This window comes from Penicillium citrinum (genome assembly GCF_028827155.1).
Source record: "Penicillium citrinum strain IBT 23319 chromosome Unknown utg000001l:1.0-4955037.0:1.0-4956770.0, whole genome shotgun sequence".
NCBI classification, from domain to species: Eukaryota; Fungi; Ascomycota; class Eurotiomycetes; order Eurotiales; family Aspergillaceae; genus Penicillium; species Penicillium citrinum.
This window is the reverse complement of record NW_026622686.1, coordinates 1,081,169-1,100,114: the sequence shown is the minus strand read 5'-3', so window position 1 is coordinate 1,100,114 and position 18,946 is coordinate 1,081,169. Positions and strand designations below refer to the sequence as shown.

Below are 18,946 nucleotides of genomic sequence, written 5' to 3'. Positions count from 1 at the left end.
CTATTACTACGTGAAGAAAACAATATTAAATGAACTATCCAACTCCGGTTACCATGCTTACGCGTCAAACTTAAATGTTATTGGTGTTGCGCAAAGATCATGAGGTTTAGCATCAACACCCGAGGAACCAGACCGCCACCATCGGAATTGGGAAGCAGCGCAGTAGTGTTTCCAAATTAACGATATTGCGCGGCGGGGATTTACATTCCATAAGAGGAGGCTGGGACGCACTGCACAAGATGATGATGCAGGTAGGACAAAGCGATTACGCAAGCCAAAGAGGGATGTGCCTAGTGGATAGGACTAACGAAGCCAACCCCTCGACTAACCCAAGTATTAGAAAGCTTAACTTGCTAGATCAGTGTAAAGAATTGTTGGTCTTCTCAATTTAGCTTCTATACGCAGCTCTCCAAGCACGACAGTCCTCCAGAGCTAGTTACAATCGTTTGTTTGCACAATTTGATTGTCGTTATATAAAAATAGTGAACAAGAGCTCGCTAAGCTTTCTTGTGCGACTTTATAACAGAGAACTCGGACGGAAAACCTCGAAAGCGAGCATAGACAAGGAGTATCAGCTGATCGATAATGTAAAGACTAACCACAAGAACCAATGTCCCTAAAACAAACCATACCCACGGTCGCTCCCCAATCCACATTAAAATTTTCGCATCAGCTCGATGCCAGGTGCCACTTTGAAGATCAGTGATATAAGGAACCAGGGTGGCTTCTTCAACAATTCCTGTAGTGTTCGAAGGTAGTGAGTGTTGTTCTAGAAGATACTCTTTCACTACCATTGTCAAGAACATTGGCCCGGCAGATATCATGATGGCAGAGTATGGTTGCAATCGGGCCCAACTCCGAGTGATTGAGTTATAGGCTGGCAATCTAGAAATCGCTAATTTATAGATTGGATGTCTCGGAGACGCGACCAGCAGATCATTAGTAACGCCAGTTGGCCGTGTAGGCTTGAAGAGAGCGTAGTCTTTCACCTGATCTGACCCCAGTATCTGAGCTGGCAAAGTGTTATTGCATGTTGTGTCCATATCTAGATAGATACCACCATAATGATATAAGACAAAATATCGTATTGCATCAGCCCGCTGGATAGGGAATGCATAGTTGTCCCAGGTGGGGACAAACCACAAGTAATGCTCAGATAAGAAATGGCGAGCAGAATCATCGGTCCATAACTAATAGCAAAAGTCATTCGTGTGTTTGTTGATTTGGGATTTTATTGCGATTGCGATTATTATGAGGTATCACTCCTGTTTGATGGTGGAAGACATACTTTGTATTCAAACTCTGAGTAAGCTTTTTTGCAGCTCTTTTGGGATTGAACCCAACGGTCAGGAATCTTCTTCGTCGCTGCAGTTTGATGAAGAATTAATGGAATTTGGTGATGTTGAAATGTTTCGTTATTATATTGTGTTGTTTCAGGGTTCGGCAGAAAGACGTGAGGGCTAAAGAGAAGCTTATTGAAACGTAACAGAGCTATAAGAGGCTCAAGTTTACGCAGCAGTAGCCCAAAAATAGCCAAATTTACCAGTAATATTATACAATATATGGCTGCTTTCCTCGGGGTCTCCGGGGTCTTTTGCTGCTGACAACTTCCGGGGTCAAGTTCTGGTCCCAGTCGCTCTTCATCGTGTAGCTTATAATAGACAGGTCGAAGACTTTGTAGTGCTAAATGCCGGAGGCTATGCCAAAATCTCATTGTTGGCCAAAGAACGATTCGCCCATCGGAGTACAATATGATTTGGTGATATTCACTTCCTTAATATATCGAGGCCAAGGAAATAATGTCCACTGGGGAGGACAGAGCGCCAGAGTGGGGATGCGAATAAGCCTTCAGGTTGTGTAGTTATTGCGTCGCCGTATCTGGCAAAAGAAATGGCATCCCATTTGATATTGACTTGAAGTATCTGTTTTATATTGGCTGAATTCATTGTGGTCAGTTGACGAAAGTCCTGCTCGCGTCATCGAGGACGTAATGTAGCCTCCTCACATAAGTGGGAAGCTTTTCAAGTGACCATCTACCTTCTTCGGAAATCCCATAGTGGTAAGCGGTAAACTTCGACAAAAAACACATAAGGAAATAGATATAAGAAAACAGGCTCATAGAGAAGACACTCTAATACAGAAACCGTACGAGAGGGAACGGGGCCGGACCAATGACGGTCACTCCAAATAAATTTGAACTACGATACATCAGCACTGTCTTTTTAGAAACAGATCAATTCTCTTATGTACTGTTGAAAATGAAATGTCAAAAATCTTCAAATATATGGACCTGAACATATTAAAAGGATCTTTCGTCGAGAACGAAACGCGTTTAGATTATACCCAACTCTACTCTTTCGACCATGGAACACTTTAGGCCATATGCTTTGTCGAATGGATCTTTCGCATGTCAACGATAATTCGATTATTTTGGGACATTTTGAGTGCGATGTAGGAATTACTTTAAATTTGCCATTCTAGGAATATATCGTCTCCCAACTCAGGCCATGGAATAACCGAATGACCGTTCGAATGAAGGAAATCCTCCATCTTCCATACTTGGCTCGTTATGGCGATACTATGATCCTTCACAGTATGATAAGCTCATTTGCGACGCTCAATTTTCTGAAAACCAGCGGCCTGTCCCGCAATGAACAGCCCATGACGCGACTTCCGTTGTTTGCTATTCAGATGATAGCCCATAGACGTCCTACTCTTTAAGTCTGCGATTTTATCCAGTTGTATTGGAATTGAAATTCCAATTTATCCATCAGATAACGATCTCTTAGTCGGCCCCGGCCCCAAGACGCTTTCAGAAGCGCTCAATCTGCGAGATATTTACGTTAGTCTTCTTCCGAGAATAGTCTACATACACGTGGTGAAGACGAGGCTCTTAAGAACAGCTTCTGAAGAACTGGGAGAGTGAATCATAGCATTAGTTGCTACCAGCGATCTATTGACGTCCTCACGATGCTGATTGAGAATGGTTAATGGAGAAACAAATCCATTGCTTCGGCTACAGACACTCAGTTCAAACCCGACAGTCCAGGCTCAAGAATGACGCTACATACGTGTTGCCCACTGACGAACTCCGCGGCAAAGGAACAGTGTTTCTGCAGGCTACTACGTATGACATACCTGGCAGCAGCGAATTCATTCTTCTCGGTTTGGATATTTATGCGCTGACTAGCGCTGTTCAAATAGTCAATTCAATTCTCGAACTTGAAATCGCTTTATATCACATATAAATGTTTATGTATAAAGTCTTTCCCCGTTAACAGTGAGAAAGTGAAATAGTCCATGCTTAGTCCATGCTTAGTACGAACGCAATAGTCTGTGATAGCCGCTGACCCAGATTGTGGTTAAACTCGTACTCCCACCACAGTAATATTCCAGTGGTGTGCCTCTAATTTTAAATCTAGGAATTTGCTTCGATTTATTTTTTGACCACCATCTTCCTGCACCGCCAGCATATCCCTCTTGTGCCTCGCAACGCCCAGGAAATGGATCGGTCTGGGTCAGCGTTCTTTTGTGAAGATATCTCCATCTACTGGTCGAAGGGCAGCGCAAATTGCCTATACGAGAGTGCGTTTCCAATCGTTCAGATTCAGCACAGATACTGGCATACTGGCGCTGTTTTCTGCTGTCAGTCTTTTCAATCTCGTGAGTGCCATTGGCTACAGTGATTTGCCAAGTCTATCTGTACCCAAACTTTTTGAGAGCTATAGCCAATAAAATCCTATAATTAATATTGCCAGTGTACTCTACCAATCGGATTGCGAGATAGTACTGAAAGTGAACATCCTTAAGTAGATTCTTTGTTTGTCATAGGCAATATTTAAAGATCTAGCGGGCAAAGAGAACTGCGAATATATATAGAATTGTTAAAAAGCCCAGTCTATTTATGTAATTTTTTGAGCTTCTCACAGATTCTCCCAGATTCTCTACTCTTACAACCGAATCTCTTATTCCGAAAGTTGGTACCAGATCTCTGTCCATCTTATATCTAGATCCGTTATACCGAAGAACGAAACTCTGTGCAAGTGTCTACCTGCAAAATCTGGAAGCAATATACAATATCTTGAGAAAGACTTGTTGACAAGCAAGCAACAAAATATCTCTGTTGCTTGCACTGAATATCAGAAAAAAAGGAGAAAGATCAGAAATATACTCTCATATTTGAAGAAAGTACTAATCTATATATATAATATAGTACTCTGGAATAATCCCAAGCGCCAAATATATGGCCGAAGTATACCAGTGCGAGTATAAGTCAAACTGTGATTGTAGATACAAAGTTTATAACACTGAGTTATTAAGCTTCTATACTGCTCTCTGTTATAGTTTCTAAACTCTGCGTTGGAACCCCGAAGGAGACAATATAGTTGATATAGAAGATTCAAAATCTGCTAACAGATCAACGGATAGTTGGTTATTTTGTTTATGGATACTAGATCTGCAGTGCTTTTGGAAAATCTCTTGCAGTACTCACTGATTGCTGAGCTATATCTAGAATTATATTTGGTGACAGTTTCGGAATAGACTAAAGTCTGTATTGGATATAAACAGGATTATCAGATAAGAATAAATATTATATTGAGAGGACTAAAATTCCAGGACTGCACACAGCGACCAAGTAATAGATAGAGTATAACACCAAAATTTATAGTATCAAATATATCAGATTTGCAAAGTGGATTCCTTCAGTTCCCCAGAAATCTTACGCAATTGCGAACACAATAATCAGCGTTTCGCAAGCTTCTTGACTGCTTCAAACCGGCACCTCTTTAACACGTCTTTGATCAAAAAGAATCTTAAATATAATCTGGATGCTGACCAGAGGCCGTTGACCAGCCAAGGATAATAGGATACTAAAAGAGAAGAACTCTTATATCGTGGTATTCGCAGGAAAGGCAAAGATTGATTCTTGAAGAAATCATGGGGAAATTGGACGACTAGATACATTCAAAAACTCGCCAACATTTCACAATCCTCGCATCTTGAGTGAGAAGTGGGCGGAACCTTGAAGAATCCTCTATGTTGATGCCAGTCCATGATACTCCTCTTTTCTTTTCTTTTCTTTTCTTTTCTTTTCTTTTCTTTTCTTTTCTTTTCGTTTCTTTTTTTTTGACTGCATAATGACGAAGAGTAGACAACACCCTTTTCAATCCTTCGACCGGGTCTCATGTTCCGATAGGAATAGATGCCCTTCCCGAAACATGTTCTATTCACGATGCCTTGTTCGGGCTGGTGTTCCGGGATACCAAGCAAACTCCTGAATCCGGTGACAAGGGTAGATCCTGAAGGCAAGGAATGTAGGTTCAGGAGATGAACATAAGAAAATGCAAAAAGTCAGGCGTAAGGAGTCTCCGGAGGCTTTACCGTATATTTTTCAATTAGCCAGATAAGTCTGCTGTACTCGTGGCGATTGCTCAGGCAAGGTATGTGGGATCTAGGGATAAACGTCAAAAAGAACGTCAGGCATAAGGGGCCCCGGACTTCACCCCTCACATTCTGATTCGCGGGTGAGATCTGCCGAAAATAGCAATGCGTGTGGCTTTCGCCAAGGCGAATCTGTACGGCTTCCGGTTTCCGTCCAATTATGATAAGTAATAGCGGCAAGGTATGGTATTTGAAAATTTGTTCAGCAACTATGGTTGAAGCGTGTAGACTCTAAAGGGCTTGTTGAAAAATGATGAAGTCCTTCAAGGAGCAGATCTTGTAAAAAATGGTAGGATATATCTGGTATAAGCTATTATACTATTAGTTTATTTGTCTCTCTAAAAGTCTTGAGCAAAAGAGGTAGAGAAGTCCAATTCTGTTTTAAATGATTATTTGTATAATAATACAACTCTATTATAAGGTTTAATGTGAACTAGCTCTATACAGTAAACAGCCCATTAGATATAGCCAGCAAGGGTACTGTGACATCAAATGTTAATTCGATATATATGCTCCTTAGAATATCAGGATTTTAGGGCTGAGACTAATAAAATAAGCTCTTAGTGTATAGTAGAAGAATATCCTATAAGGAAGCTAGATGAGACAGCCAACTATGCTATCATCTAAATATTCTAGTCAGAAGGGAATGTCAGAAGAATGCCATCACTAGTTGCACATATCTCTTTTGCTCTAGAGATTGGAGTCCCTACAGGGAGTAAATATCCGTGAAAGTATTCTAGATACAACCATCTAAGGAATTTAAATAAACAAATCTTAGATTTAGATTCTATTGCCCCTTGGAATGAGGATATACTATTAGAAAATACTCTCACAAGTCTATAAAAGGATATAAAAGCCCAGCGCAAAAGAAATCCTCTTATCTCATATCTCTCTACTTTCTCAAAGTCCATACAACTTTCTCCTTATCATTTCGAAAGACTCAAATCTTCCACAATGAAGACCTCAATTATCTCTGTTATTTCCTTCGCCCTTGCCGTTGCGGCTATACCATCAATGGAGCATTCGCAGAAACACGTCAAGAAGTATTCGATCATCGAATCTGAAGGCCAATGCTCAGGTGGCAAGGTCTCTTGCTGCTCTCCTAAGACAGTGGATACCGACAATGTTCTGCTCTCATTGCTTGATGACGCCAATGTGCTGGCTGTCAAGGATTCTTACTGCTCACCTGTCAGCCTGATTGGGCCTCTAAATCTAGGCCTTCTAGGTAAGTAAAGTCCTAGCAGATAAAAAAAAAAGAATACTACTTACTCTTACGGAAGGCTCTGTGGATGAATCCAAAGACACATTTGATTGCAAGAACACTGTTGCTTGCTGTAACGGCGATGATGTAAGTTATTTGAATAACTATCTACTGATATAGAAAAGTAGCTAATCATTGGTCGATACAGTGCCGTCCTCTGAGCGAGGAGTAACTGATCGAAGTTACACCACATGGCGAAGCAAAGCTTTCGACGCCCATACAGCTTTATCAACCTTCGTCGCCGCAACTGAGAGAAAACCTTCCGTTTTTCTTAGGCGAATTGCTTCTGCTTTTTCCTGTTGAGTTGGTTTCTGATTGGATATATGAGCCGAAGATTATCTTCATCCTTTCACGGGCCGGTGTTGTAGCCTAAGGCTCCAGGAAGCTGCTACTTTTGTCTTTTCTATTTGGTTGATATATCAATCGTCCACTCATTTTGCCTAGCTCTATTTTGACAGAAACAATAATACTATTATTCCATTCAACTGACCTCTCTCTCGCTTTCACGGTGTTTGCGGTCAGATGACGAACCGCCCGTCACTCCCCCACGTCTCACTTCCGTAGCCTAGATAGCTTCATATATCAACCATGGGTAAACAACATCACCATTTCCTAGTCTCATTTTACGGAAATGGGGCTGAGGCCTCATCGGCCACATCCGCCATTTGGTCTACTCAGATACTTCGGGAGGTGAAGGTCACCTCGGTGCTGCCATCTTAGCCTTTAATTATAACGTGGAGGTTGACTGATGAACCGGCGGTCATTTCTTGTAGCAGATTTGATTGACATTTTCACGCTACCAGTACAGTATTCGAGATCGCCCACCAGCTGCTAGCATCAGATCATTAGGAAACACTGAATAGTGTGTCGAGTCTGTTGGGAGGCTCAAAAGAAGATGACAAAAGTGGAACTCGTGGGCCAGGGTGGTCAAAGCCGTGCTAGAATTCGCGGTCGCACCAGAACACTTTCGAAATCGCTCGACGCGAGTCAGGCTCAACCAATGCGTATGGCAACTAGGCCAAGGCAGACCTTGACGTGGCACCAAATTCATCTTCAGGACATGAGACACCTTATATGTAGTTACGAGCTCGGATATATATTGCCGTCGTATGCTGCATCCAATCGCTGCGGCAGTTGGATCCGGGTTACATGATGTATATAGATTTATGGAAGTGGCTATTTGTCAGGCTGCCAGTCCGCTAGCACCAGAAGAGAGGCAAGCTACCGCGACTACAAGTAGCTTCATCATTACCCATAGGTTGAATGAAGTCATCACACATGTACCTCAATTTAGGGGTTCATTTAGGGGTTCGACTTGGCGAGCGTTCGGCCTGCATGAAACCATTCATTAATGCAGCTATTCTGTACTCCACTTCGGAAAATTGGTATGGTCATCACCCAAACTCACACTCTAAATTCATTATGGCATGAATTATGTTGCCATTTTGTGAGAACAGCGGACAGCCAATCGTATGGGAGATGAAGTAATGCCTAAGCACGCTACACATTAGAATATTTTTATCGTTGAATTTCGAAGGTTGCTAAAGAAGTGCCACGTTATTCCCAGCATGGCCTAGAGACATCCAGTAAGTACATCAAAATGAAACCATGCTTGCAAATGTCAGCAAATAATTTGCAAAAAGAAGCTGCCCAGGCACATTGGGTTTTGATTGGGATGATCTGGTCAGCTTTCGCATTTTATAGCATTGGGACTTTTCCATCTTTCCTCTTGGTACTTCGGGCCTCTCTTATATCAGAAATTAGGGATAATACAACGGAGAGAATGGTGTGGGTACAGTTAGGCGTAAGAGCCTTCAACATTTGACAATCATCATGAGGACCTCGAATAATAGATGAAAAGACAGTTTTTCTAGCGTGACTCTTATCATTAAACATGAGACATCATTAAAGGATTTTTGGTAGAAAGTGGGTTTCCTTCTTGTTAGGCCTTTTTCGTTTTTTGCTCTATTGGACGATTATTCCTTAGTCCAAGTTAGACAGCTGTACGTCTTCCACCGTTGTAGGATTTTCTGGTCGGCTGTTTAGTTCATTAAAATGCGCCATTTTAGGCCTTTTACTTCGAAGCCTGTAAATGATGAGTACAGGGAGATCCCTGTTTGCTATTAAGTCTTTCGAAATACAGCGACGCAAAATGAGTGGACGATTGAAACACATATTCAACCAAGTAGGGAAGAAAAAAAGTAGCAGAGTCCTGAAATCTTAGGCTACAACACCAGCGCGCGAAAAGATAATATTCATCTCCCGCTCATATCACATGTAATATCCAATTGGAAACAGACTCAAAATGAAAAGGGGAAAATTTTTGGCTTAAGAAAAATGAAAGGTTTTCTCTTAGTCCCAGCGACGAACGGTAGTACAGGAGCTGTTTAGGCACCGAAGGCTTCGCTTCGCCACAAGATGCGACTTAAGCCAGTTACTTCTTGCTAAGGGGACGGCACTGTATCAATCACTGATTAGCTACTGATCCATATCAGATGTTCGTAGATAGTTAAATAAAAACTTACATCATCGCCATTACAGCAGGCAGCAGTATGCTTGCAATCGAAGTTGCCCTTGGATTCATTGACAGTGCCTTCCACAGAAGTTAGTGGTATTTGTTTACTTGCTCGGACTTTGCTTACCTAGGACAGCCAGATTCAAAGGCCCGATCACACTAATAGGTGAACAATAAGAATCCTTGACACCTAAAACATTAAGCCCGTCAAGCAATGAGAGTAGAACGTTATCGTTGTCCTCTTTCTTCGGAGAGCAGCAAGAGACCTTCCCATCTTGGCATTGGTCTTCAGATTCGATGATCGAATGCCGAACTGGCTTTCCTAAGTGCGCCATTGGCGACGTAGCCGCAACGGCAAGGGCGAAGGAAATAGCAGAGATAATTGAGGCCTTCATTGTGGAAGATTTGAGTGCTTTGAAATGATGTGTAGAAGGTTGGATAGACTTCGCAATGCTCTAGGATAATATAAGATGTCTGAGATAATAGATTTTCTTTTTTACCCTAGGATTGTCTATCCTTTTATAGACTCGTAGGTGCATTTTTGTTAGTATATCCTCATTCTAAGGGGTAACATAACCTAAGTCTTATTCTTTCAAATTCCTTAGAGGGTTGTACCTGGAATACTTACCTTCACAGATATTTACATCCTTTAAGAGCTCCGATATCCAGGGGGGAAGGAGAGGGGCAACTATTGATAATATCCTTCATACATTCTAAGGTTCCCTTCTGCGTTGACTGATATCATATTAAGCGTATTGATCTAGCTTCCTTGTAGGATATTTACCATATGAACTTCGTTGAAATTAGACCTTATGAGATAGTTTTGTTTTTACAGAAGTGATTAATTAGAATTTAATTAGGCTTCTCTACCTCTTTACCTGAAGGCTTTGAGAGGGACTAATAAATTAATATTACAACGCCTTATAAGTCCTTATTTACAAGATAAGACCTGCTCCTTTAAGATTTCATCAGTATTCCAAAACCCCCTTAGAGTCTACGAGCATCAACTATAGTTGCATAACAAATTTTCAAATACCATACCTTGCCGCTATTACTTATCATAACTGGACGGAAGCCGGAAGCCGGAAGCCGTACAGATTCACCTTGGCGAAAACCACGCGCATTGCTATTTTCGGCAGATCCCACCCGCGAATCAGGATGTGAGGTGAAGTCCGGGCCCGCCATGCCTGATGTTCTTTTTGACGTTAATCCCTAGATCCCACATACCTTGCCTGAGCGGACGCCACGCGCACGGCAGCTGTATCCCACCAATTAGAATATCGTTGTTGTATTTTTTGATCCACATCCCCCCAACCTACATCCCTCACCTTGGGAGCTGCACTTCACCCTGAAAGATACTGTCTAAATTCGTCACGACACCACCAATCGGTATCCAACCAATGATCATAACAATTTCACCCAGCTTGACAGTAACATCCAGAAATATATTTCTGGAATTACTCTCGTCGATTTGGTCTATATCTATAGCGTCTCCAGTGGCTTCGCCTCAATCGAAGAGATTGTGCGTATGAATGAACACCACGGCTGCCTTCTTGTGGTCGACCAGCCACACAATCTGGGTATCTTTGGTAGCAAAGACTTCAAGAGCTTTCCAAAATGACAACTTTCTACATGTTGCACTGTTATAGTGTTCTCAGGGAACTAGTGGTATCAAACTTCACCACCATCTGCGGCCTTTTTACAATGACAGAGACAATCCCATTTAGGGGTTCTCTATAAACCGGGGAATATCACGTAAAGGTTGGTGACATAGATTGCAAAAGCAAGTGTTAAGGAGTTACGTACATGGGACTTTAAAATTAATACCACGTGATTAAGGCCCAGGTGTTGAGAGTTTCTAAGAAAAATAGAGTACTTGAAGCCTCTTCACGCAGCAAGGAAAGAAGGCCCGATGGCGTTTCTTGAATGGGTGCTTTACAACTCCCAAAAAAGCAAAAGAAAAAGAAAACAAAAAGGTCAGCCCACACAAGAGAACTCGCGGTTATAATATCAGCTCTATCGTGAGATGATAGGGCGTATCTCCCACGCAAATATTAATTTAGGGGACTTTAGTTGCTATCTACTTCCCCCCTGAGTTCTTGAAGGAAGGATTATAGTACGTTAAGAAAGATCTGTTCCAACATTTCAAGTTGAATAGATCTGTCAACGAGAGGCCCATAGTTTAAGTCGATGGTTTGTACATTGTGTCTCGTTATCACTGTACGAAAGATCCTACACCGCATACAGACGGCCGGCAAATTATCCAGCTCGCCTTTCTTCTACTCGTTTCTGCTTATAGTGCAAGCGGACTGGTGGTATTGGTGTAGGGAGGAGAGCGAGCAGTCTTATTTCTAACTCTTTGCAGTTGAAAATTATGCCAATGCATATAAAACCCATTGAATGGAGGAATTGGACGTCAGAGATTAAGATCTCAGAACATTTTGCTACGACTATATAAGTCTGGTCGTCTACCAATTCCGGGTAGTATGCGTGCTTATTCCAACAATGGAATCTGATTCAAAATGCTAATTTCTATAAACAAACCATAATAAAACACCAAAAAGTGGGTGGATTTCCCTTGAGCACCTGGCTTTCTCTCTCTATGTGAAGCTAAAAATAAGGCTAAAGATGCTATTTTGAATTTCTAAAGCGAAACAGCTATTTAATATTTCCGAAAATATCATCCTTGTGGTCGTATGGCCTTCTTTGATAGAGCGTTTGAGAGCAAAATCAGCTCGGTCGATGACATTTTGCTGCGCGGGTGGAACCGCCACGTCATATCTTGCAGTTGAAGTTTGCGGGAGAAAGGCTCACTGTTTCTATTTGTCATAAGCCAATTTCGGACGCATTGTGGTATAAACATTTCTGACCTCAACCCCCAACTATCACACGTATCTATATTATTTTAAAAGGTCGAATTTTGATTTTGGCTTGCCTCATGCTATGGAGCCTAATGACCTCTATCGTGGCATCGGTGAAGCTATTAAACGTATCCTTTGGCACATTGTAACATATATTCCATACGCTGATGTACTGACGTAAACTGCACCTCTTCCGAAGAGGTGCATGAAGCAAAGGACTCCTTTGCTTCAAGGGTTGATAGGCAGTGTATATTTTAGCACCCTTTAGTCATATGCAAATCAGTGTGTCTAGTCTAATAGGATATTCTGAGTGAATTCGCTTGGAGAGGGAATCTGAAGAGTTTCAAGTATGCTTTATTTGAAAATGGCGCCATAGTATAATTACTTCGGATACAATTTCTGTTGATGTCACTGTTTAGATTCAAAAGTGTCTGTAGAGATTGAAGTAACGAAAATGATCAAAGGTCAGGATAATTTTTGGAGTTTAGCAAGTTTGTTTAGAGTCTACCCAGTCGAACCATCCCCGTAAGAAACACATTTTAGACCGTGCATTTTCTAAACCTTTTGTTCCGAAATTTCATGACCTAAAATGAATCAAAAAGTGTTCTTTTAGTGACCAACGAAAGGTTTCAACATAAGAGGTGTAGCCAGTTTTGGCACTCCGACAACTTTAGTGCCCTTGGTGTGCAGGATATTGAATCCCATTTGCACATTTTTGTAGGAGATAAAGTGGCACTTGAACACGAGAAAGCCAAGGAGGCATAAGCCGCCGTTACTGCTGTTGATTCCACCCGTCTTTCCTCTTAGAAACTCCTCAAAGCCTTTGGCCCGAAATGGATTATGTGAAAGTGGAGCTTTGGCTCGGGAAGCCTGAATTGACTAGTTAAGGCTGGCAACGAAGACTTCCCAGTGATGTATGAATTGTGCTGCTGGTTCGCTTCCTACGTCTATCAGAATTTAATGTTGTAATCCTTGGTCCAGCCATGATAAGTCCAGCTAGATTCCTGCTTACTGCTGAGTCTATGAAATCAAGAGAAGGGTGGGTAGAATATTCCATTAACAGTATTAATCCTATCAAAACAGAGAGAGGCAAAATGAGTGGACGATTGACATATCAATCAAAAACAAGCAGGAAAGTAGCAGAGTCCTAGAATCTTAAGCTACATCACCAGCTCGTGCACAAAGAATAACAATAAGAAAACAAACGACGAAGGTTTATGAAGCTGTATCGGCGCCGGAAGTGTCGCTTCGCGACAAGGTGTGACTTGAACCAGCCAGTTACTCCTCACTGAGGGGACGGCACTGTCAATCATTGATTAGCTACTTGTCCGTATTAGTAGATAGTAATTCGAAGAACTTACATCATCGCCATTGCAGCAAGCAACAGTGTGCTTGCAGTCAAACTTGTCTTTGGATTCATCCACAGAGCCTACCATAAGAGTAAGTAGTATTCTTTCACATACTAGGATTTTACTTACCTAGGAGACCTAGATTCAGAGGCCCAATCAGGCTGACAGGCGAGCAGTAAGAATCTTTGATAGCCAGCACATTGGCGTCATCAAGCAATGAGAGCAGAACATTGTCGGTGTCCACTATCTTAGGAGAGCAGCAGGAGACCTTTCCATCTTGGCATTGGTCTTGAGATTTGATGATCGAATGCTGAACTGGCTTTCCCACCAAATGTCCCTTTGGTGGTATAGCTGCAACGGCAAGGGCGAAGGAAATAACAGAGATAATTGAGGTCTTCATTGTGGAAGATTTGAATCTTTTGAACTGATGTGTAGAAAGTTGGATAGACTTTGCGGTGCTTTAGGATAATATAAGATATGAGAGATAATGGATTTTCTTTCTTTTCTAGGATTGTCTATCCTTTTATAGATTTTTGGGAGTATTCTCTGATAGTATATTCTTGTTCTAAGGGGTAATAGAATCTTAGTTATATTCTTTTAAATTCTTTAGAGGGTTGTATCTAGAATACTTTCATAGGTATTGAAGAGGGGAATGCTGGCAATGTACTTTGTAGTTTATAGGTCGATCCAGCTAATAGAAACCACCATCGAAAGGTATGTAACAGGGAAAGATAGCGAAGATCTACCAAAAGTAGAGGTCAGATCAGAGAGATATATGGGCATGTATTTCTAGATTATCTGGCAGACACAATACCAAATACGGGCACACATGACAGTAGCAGTAACTAAAACAGTAACGTCAGAGCCATATAGTAAAGGCCCCCCACTATAATAATAGATACTCTTATTTACAAAGCAACACCTGCATCTTTGAGATTTCATCAGAATTTCAAAACACCTTTAGAATCTACAAACTTCAATCATAGTTACCAAACAAATTTCAAATACCATACCTTGCCGCTATTACTTATCATAACTGGACGGAAACTGGAAGCCGTACAGATTCGCCTTGGCGAAAGCCACACACATTGCTATTTTCGGCAGATCTCACCCGCGAATCAGGATGTGAGAGATGAAGTCCGGGGCCCCTCACGCTTAATGTTTTTCAATATTTATCCCTAGATCCTACATACCTTGTCTTGCCACGAGCACGGCAGACTTATCCGACTATTTGAAAAATATGTAATGAAGTCTTCGGAGGCTCTTCACGCCTTGATTCTTGTATTTTTTCTCATATATATCCCTAGAGTGCGGCAAAACTGCATTTGCGGTTACCACTTTGCTAGCCGCACCAGCATAACTCTTGCCAACTTGCCCGATTCAAGCCAGCACGTAACTCTGACAAAGTCTTGTTTTTAATCATTAGATACGCATGTTCTAGTTATTCTCATTCTATTCCGCACTTTCCTGCACTTACTACTAGGTTATATAAAATAGTAAGAAATATTTATATAGCCATAAAAATTTTACAATATTGGCCATGGGTGTGGTATTTTTGAATATGTGATGCTATGTGAGGTTGTGGCTTTCTGTAATTTCAAGTTTGCCAGTGAGTCAGTGTGTTGTGTTTTGTCTGAAGATGTGATTTTTCAAGGGTGGAAGCCCATATATTGTTTTCACAAGCCTTACAGCCTTTTATCGTATGTCTAATCTAGCTGAGGTTGAAAGGAGCTTAGAGGTTTTTTCAGCGCTCCGTGGTTAGTAGCCAGACATTTCATAATAATAGTCAAACATCACGCTTTCTTTCACCAAATTTCGCCGCAGATTTAACCTCTCTCGTAATCACACTCTCATCGTGGCTGCTAGCATCGCCAAACACCTCGTCAATCTGTCCCAGCGTCTTTCCGCTCGTCTCAGGGACCAGGATCAAGGCCCACACACCCGCAAGGACACACCACACTGCAGATGTATGTGCGATAGCCAATGCTAGCTATCATCAGAGGTATCATGACTCCCACAGCGACATTGGAACAGCCAATTGACATAGGTTGGCAGCGCAACACCCTTTGAACGAGTTGCATTGGGAAAGGCTTCTGATGGCAGTGCTCATCTTAGAGGCGAGTATGTGTTTCTGAATATGAGAATGAATAGGAATATCATACCCAACTTGCCTGTGTGTTGGTTCAGTCCGGTCCATATAGAGCGGAGAGTACAGCAGTCACAATATAGCATGCTCCTGTGCCAAAGCCACCAAATATGGCCAAGGGGTGCCGACCGACTTTGTATATTATCAGGAAACAAATGACAACAGTGACCAGGCGAAGACAGTTAAGAACGCCAGACAAAAGCAGTGTCCTTTCTCCTTTCAAGTCGACTGATTCGAAGAGAGTTGGCGCGTAGTAGATGAACGCGTTGATTCCGATTGTAACGATTGAAGCCCTTCGACCCTGCTCATGTATCCTATCACATGATCCAGGCCTCCATGTACAATAAAATCTGAGAGAAGCCTCTCTCCTTCTTCCTTGGCTTTGTTACTTTCATTAATACTACTGTTTCGTTTAATTCATCTGAGATCTTACAACATGCGAAAGTCGTATTCGTAAATTCAAGCATGACAAGAATTGAATAAGCACTTATATGTAGCATAGTAATAGGATTTATTGGTACTATTTAGCCTAATATAGTGTATTAGAGTTACCAGCCTTAATCAACTAGGCTGCTGATGTTAATCTTTTGCTAGAAACTAGCCTTTAGCTATCTAATAGGCTATTCTATAATAAACTTAATAGTTCTTATTATTAGAGTTAGTTCTAAGATTCAAATAATTTATTGTCATAGGACAAATATCTCGAACGCTACCTACCTTCTTTATATATGGATTTTGGGACTATCAAAGCGAGAGCTTTGATATTGTGGCCTCATTTGGCCGAGCGGTTAATACGTAAACCCAAACAGCATATTTGACCCGGGACATTTATTATCTATTATAAGTCCTACATTGTAACATGAAAAGCAACAAAGGCTCTAGAGAACAGGTCAACCTAGCTAGCCTGATTTATTTTAGTATTTCACGTGAACCCTGGGCGAATAACCCCTGAATGAAGAAGCACTGTTACTTTGCTTCTTCAAGAATCAGTCTTGGTATTCTTTGGTAGCTACAATTGGTTCATCCCTGCTTCTTTCATCCGATACTTGCCTAGTCACACCCAAAACCTTTACACAGAGTGTACGAAAGGAATATTAAATTAAGTATTATAATATATCCTCTGATTCTTTTTTACCGCTAATTTATAAATATTATTTCTATATTATTGACTATGCTATCTAGGGTATAGCTTGTTATAGTGATTCAGGATCTATAGTGTTGTAGAGTGGAAAGTAGGTTGGTGTTTTATCAGATTTACTAGTTGAATGTGATATATAGCCAAGCAAAATCTTGGTATAAGGATCACAGACTTCATTTATTAGATCCAGAAAATAGTTAGCTTTTATTAAATCAAATAGAAATCTCCATAGTTATAAGGTATTATAGAAATTTGGTTATATAGCTAGGAAATAAGTAAATTAAAAAGACTTAAATAATATATACATCAATATTTTACTTAATAAAATTATATTTCATTCTCTTTATATTATTTTCGGATGATCTCTTCTGAATTTTATTCAAATATATAAAAGCTCTATAAACTAGAGACTAGCTTAATCTAAATTATTAGGAGAGATATATTAATTAGTGACAAAAATACATTATAGCTAAATATAGGATCTAGGCTCTCTATCTTGTGAGAGAGTGTTATTATAACTCAAACTCTCTTCGCTTATCGCCAAATCTCTTCCTTCTTAACTATGAAGATTTTGAGTATAGCGATTATAATTCGTCTGCGTGAGCTTAAGACACTTTTGAGTGTCCTATTAATCTCAAAAATGATAATACGATCTAGAGGGAGGGACGGAGCTAGGTTGATGTAGATAAATTCCGGGATATCAAGCTTCAAGTAGATATCAGGCTAATAGAGTAGATATATCTAACTTAAATATTACTGACTCTACTCTTAAGAATAACGAAGTGTGATGAATAGACTACCACTGAGAAGTATTGACTATCTTTGTGTGCTTAATTTAGGAGAAATTAGATTATACAAAGACAAAAGATATTATTTTGAAAATTTGAGCTTCGGATGTAAAAGAAATTTGAATAATACTCGATCACTGATCATCTCTATTAATAAGATCTAGTCCATTTGTTCTTGTGCATTCCTCTCGTCCAGCTTTTTCTGTATTTTCTCAGTAAACATCTTGTACCTGCTAACAAGAAGAAAGCTATCTTTAAAGAATAGCAGACTGGACTTGCGCCCTCAGGCTTTTATTCAATAACTAATAACTAGTGGATATTCTCACCCCTTGTCATCCTGTTCTCACCTACTCTCACCCCAGTCTCCAGAATCCTCACCCATATCACCCGCACTCACCCTAACACAAAACCTGACGCCATTTTGAGACCCAGGGCTCTTTAAATATTTACTGCGTATAGTATGTGGCTTAAGTACTGCTGAGCGGACGGGAAGCCCTGTTCTCCATACCCTATGGTCGTATGTACAGTCCAATAGTTGAGTTAGGGCTATGTCCCAATATTGGGAGAAGCTAATATGGTATCCAATTGGATAAAAATGTGTTTTTAACTCTCTATGGTCGTATGTACTATCCAACAGCTGGGTTAGGGCTAAGACGGGTTGGAACTATAGAAAGTGCGCATTAGACAGCCTTGTCTAGGGTAAGAATTTACTGAGCCTGGGTGAGAGTCATAGTCTGGGAAACGACCAGTACGCTAACTCCTTCCAGCTGAGCTGGCTTTGGAACACAAGAGTCTTTGGGACGGTCTTTCTTTTGGCATCTTCATATATTCTCATATTTTCAGTCATCGTCTGCCACGACGGTAGCTTTTTCCTCTGGCTTTTCGGGACTGTCATTTCTGGCGAACGCAAGTCATTTTGGTTCTATCGGTCATAGGTTGATGAACTCTTCAACAGTATCCCCGATTTCACGGCCCCACAATACACCCCCGCGTTGGAAATGGCAGTTGGTTGATACTTAGCGATTGGTCTGCATCTCACAGGACGGTAGAAACGGGGTCTGTCACCAGATCATCCAGCCCCGATGTGGACCACCTTTCACCCCGGATTTTAGAGATTGTCGCGCGCGCGTCCCCGCGGTTTGAGACGGATCGTGGGTCACAACAGCCCCTGTGAGTTCGAGACCGTCGTGGTTCCATGCAAAACATAGTCGGACAGAAATAAATGCCGAGTTTTGCCTAGACAGCTAGTTCTTTTTCTCTGCAATAAATTCAATAATACTCTTGAAATCGAGGCGGGCCGACGGCCTCTGACGTCGACTGTGCCGAGGGTTGAAAATGGACCCGTGCTTTTTGCAAATCTTGTCCTCAAGGGGCGAAAGTCAGATGACGCCCCTGGAAGGATCTCTGGCATGGAATTCACTATTTATCAGGGGTCAAGCCCCTCCT

The 18,946-nt window shown here is 41.2% G+C and overlaps 5 protein-coding genes across 5 annotated transcripts; 2 read left to right on the top strand and 3 right to left on the bottom strand.

The window, feature by feature from the left end:
- Window positions 1-497: 497 nt before the first annotated feature.
- On the bottom strand, window positions 498-824 carry N7469_000423 (uncharacterized protein; the record flags this gene model as incomplete). Its single annotated transcript, XM_056639343.1, has 1 exon — window positions 498-824. The coding sequence occupies one exon, from the start codon at window positions 822-824 to the stop codon at window positions 498-500; it is 327 nt and encodes a 108-aa protein (XP_056505100.1).
- Window positions 825-4,011: 3,187 nt separating this feature from the next.
- Window positions 4,012-4,351, top strand: N7469_000422 (uncharacterized protein; the record flags this gene model as incomplete). Its single annotated transcript, XM_056639342.1, has 2 exons — window positions 4,012-4,188; window positions 4,214-4,351. Coding segments are annotated over 2 exons (315 nt in total), but the record flags the coding sequence as incomplete, so codon positions are not given.
- A 2,045-nt stretch (window positions 4,352-6,396) lies between these two features.
- On the top strand, window positions 6,397-6,875 carry N7469_000421 (uncharacterized protein; the record flags this gene model as incomplete). Its single annotated transcript, XM_056639341.1, has 3 exons — window positions 6,397-6,667; window positions 6,723-6,790; window positions 6,852-6,875. 3 exons carry the CDS (start codon window positions 6,397-6,399, stop codon window positions 6,873-6,875), a joined length of 363 nt encoding a protein of 120 aa, XP_056505098.1.
- Window positions 6,876-9,137: 2,262 nt separating this feature from the next.
- On the bottom strand, window positions 9,138-9,613 carry N7469_000420 (uncharacterized protein; the record flags this gene model as incomplete). The annotated part of the gene is made up of 3 exons (XM_056639340.1): window positions 9,138-9,161; window positions 9,229-9,296; window positions 9,346-9,613. The coding sequence occupies 3 exons, from the start codon at window positions 9,611-9,613 to the stop codon at window positions 9,138-9,140; spliced, it is 360 nt and encodes a 119-aa protein (XP_056505097.1).
- A 3,744-nt stretch (window positions 9,614-13,357) lies between these two features.
- N7469_000419 (uncharacterized protein) lies at window positions 13,358-13,828 on the bottom strand (the record flags this gene model as incomplete). Its single annotated transcript, XM_056639339.1, has 3 exons — window positions 13,358-13,381; window positions 13,441-13,508; window positions 13,558-13,828. The coding sequence occupies 3 exons, from the start codon at window positions 13,826-13,828 to the stop codon at window positions 13,358-13,360; spliced, it is 363 nt and encodes a 120-aa protein (XP_056505096.1).
- Between the last annotated feature and the right edge of the window lie 5,118 nt (window positions 13,829-18,946).